This window comes from Suillus subaureus (genome assembly GCF_016647635.1).
Source record: "Suillus subaureus strain MN1 chromosome Unknown BJ212scaffold_511, whole genome shotgun sequence".
In the NCBI taxonomy this organism is placed as follows: domain Eukaryota; kingdom Fungi; phylum Basidiomycota; class Agaricomycetes; order Boletales; family Suillaceae; genus Suillus; species Suillus subaureus.
This window is the reverse complement of record NW_024539067.1, coordinates 4,882-6,715: the sequence shown is the minus strand read 5'-3', so window position 1 is coordinate 6,715 and position 1,834 is coordinate 4,882. Positions and strand designations below refer to the sequence as shown.

The following is a 1,834-nucleotide window of genomic DNA, read 5'->3' as shown; positions in this document are numbered from 1 at the left end:
TGGGTGTTTGGTGTTGTGAGATATAGATACCACACGCGCAAAGGAGACTTACGGGGAATTGACTATTGGCCGATTGTACGTAGCTCTGGAAATCCGCAAAGCTTGTTCTGCATTTCGAAATTCGAGTAAGTTGAGGAGATACACCAAACAAGCTCTTGTTACGTACCCATACCAGTGCTGGAAAATATAAAGTTAACGTCAAACAGAACGGGATCGCATACAATTACGCACCAAGTTGATGTAGTCGAAGTAGCACTGTCCTGCACAAGCGCTGATCATTTGAGAGACCCAGCTAAGACCCTCTCCAGACGTTACGCTGTTGGTAACAGCAGGGAGGGCCTTCTTGATCGCCTAAAAGCACGGATAAATATGCCATAGTCTTGAGTAAAATTTGATGCAGTAAGACCTTACCAGTGGGTTGACGTATTGAATGTACCAAGAAGCGGCCTCGCTTGGGGTGATACCGTTGATATCAGGTTCGTTCAGCGTAAATACGGCTGTAATAAAACGGGTCAAGCTAATGTCTATCCACTAACGAGTGGTAACGAACTAGCCCAGCCTTGTGCTGCTTGACGTGATGCCAGATCTGCGATAGGACTGGATGAGCAGTCGGTGCAGCGCTGCATGCCGATGAATCCGAGGCCACCGTTTCCATTGGTGGAAGGCGGAGCGTATGTCTCATAATCGTAGCTGTTTACTGTTAGCGAGACTGCGAATGCGAGTATTTATCTAGCATACATTGCAACAACTTCTCCATCTCCGTTATTGAAAACACCAGGATCGCTGGAAAGAGACAAGTCAGTAAACCTAATGAAGCATGAAGTATGAACCTATGTACAGTGTTTCATCGACTGTTCGGTGATGGTGAGCAAAATGTGCCTGCACTCGTAACTTGAGATGAAACTCACAGTAGGTCCAGCATAGGCCACGCTTTCCGGCGAGAACGATGGGGACGAAGAGTGCTACAATTGCGAGTCTGGCGGAGGTCAACATGGTCGAAAATGTGTGAGGAAATAGCAAATACCAAGCCTATTTATACTTTCAAGTGTGGTGGTAGCATCCTCCAGGAAAGACTGGGATGGTTAGGCACGGCCGCATTAGTGTGCACATGCTTTGGCAACAGCGAGCACATCGGTATACCAGCGCTACGACTGACGCATCTGAATTGGGCACAAGTAGCATATGGCTTGCTTGAAAAATGATACTAATGAGGTCCCAGTGTATGGTTTACATACAAGCTGTAATGATTACCGAACTGAGACAGGTATGCGCAGCCAATGGTCACCCGGATCCGCCTCTTTATTTGATATCCAGACGAGTTCGGAGAAATATCAGCATGGCGGTAATAGCGGGACCATGTGAGGGGCGGCCTGTGACGAGTTATGGAGACGCCATCTCGGCAGACCAGTACAATATTAATAGCAGGGTGTTCGCATCACCTATTGTAAACTTGCGTAATAAGCAAAGACAGAAATTCAGCTATACTTACCACGTTCAGATCCTGAATTGACATGATAATAAGGATGGAGGAATGATGTGGATTGATTCTTAGAGATTATCAGCTGCGTAAAATGTGATGGATTATGAATATACATTGCCACTTTACTGACAAATGGAGAGGTACCTGCAAAGCTGGTTACCTCGTGATGAGCTCCATCGAGTTCTTGATAGCGTAGTCTGAACGAGAAATCTGATAAGCGCGAGCGGCGTGGAACGTTTAGTAGTTATCTGAACGTCACAGAGTAAGTTCTTCAGTACTGGGTCATGGTTACCCGTGAGCGTGGCATAGCACCTCAACATTAATATTTATGTCACACAATGTAGTGGGCATTAT

At 46.2% G+C, this 1,834-nt stretch overlaps 1 protein-coding gene across 1 annotated transcript; it reads right to left on the bottom strand.

Annotated features, from left to right (window-relative positions):
* Window positions 1-550: 550 nt before the first annotated feature.
* On the bottom strand, window positions 551-1,015 carry BJ212DRAFT_1417492 (uncharacterized protein). Its single transcript, XM_041337574.1, has 3 exons — window positions 909-1,015; window positions 839-851; window positions 551-783 (listed from the first exon to the last, which is right to left on the bottom strand). The coding sequence occupies exons 1-3, from the start codon at window positions 991-993 to the stop codon at window positions 726-728; spliced, it is 156 nt and encodes a 51-aa protein (XP_041184918.1). The 5' UTR covers window positions 994-1,015; the 3' UTR covers window positions 551-725.
* Between the last annotated feature and the right edge of the window lie 819 nt (window positions 1,016-1,834).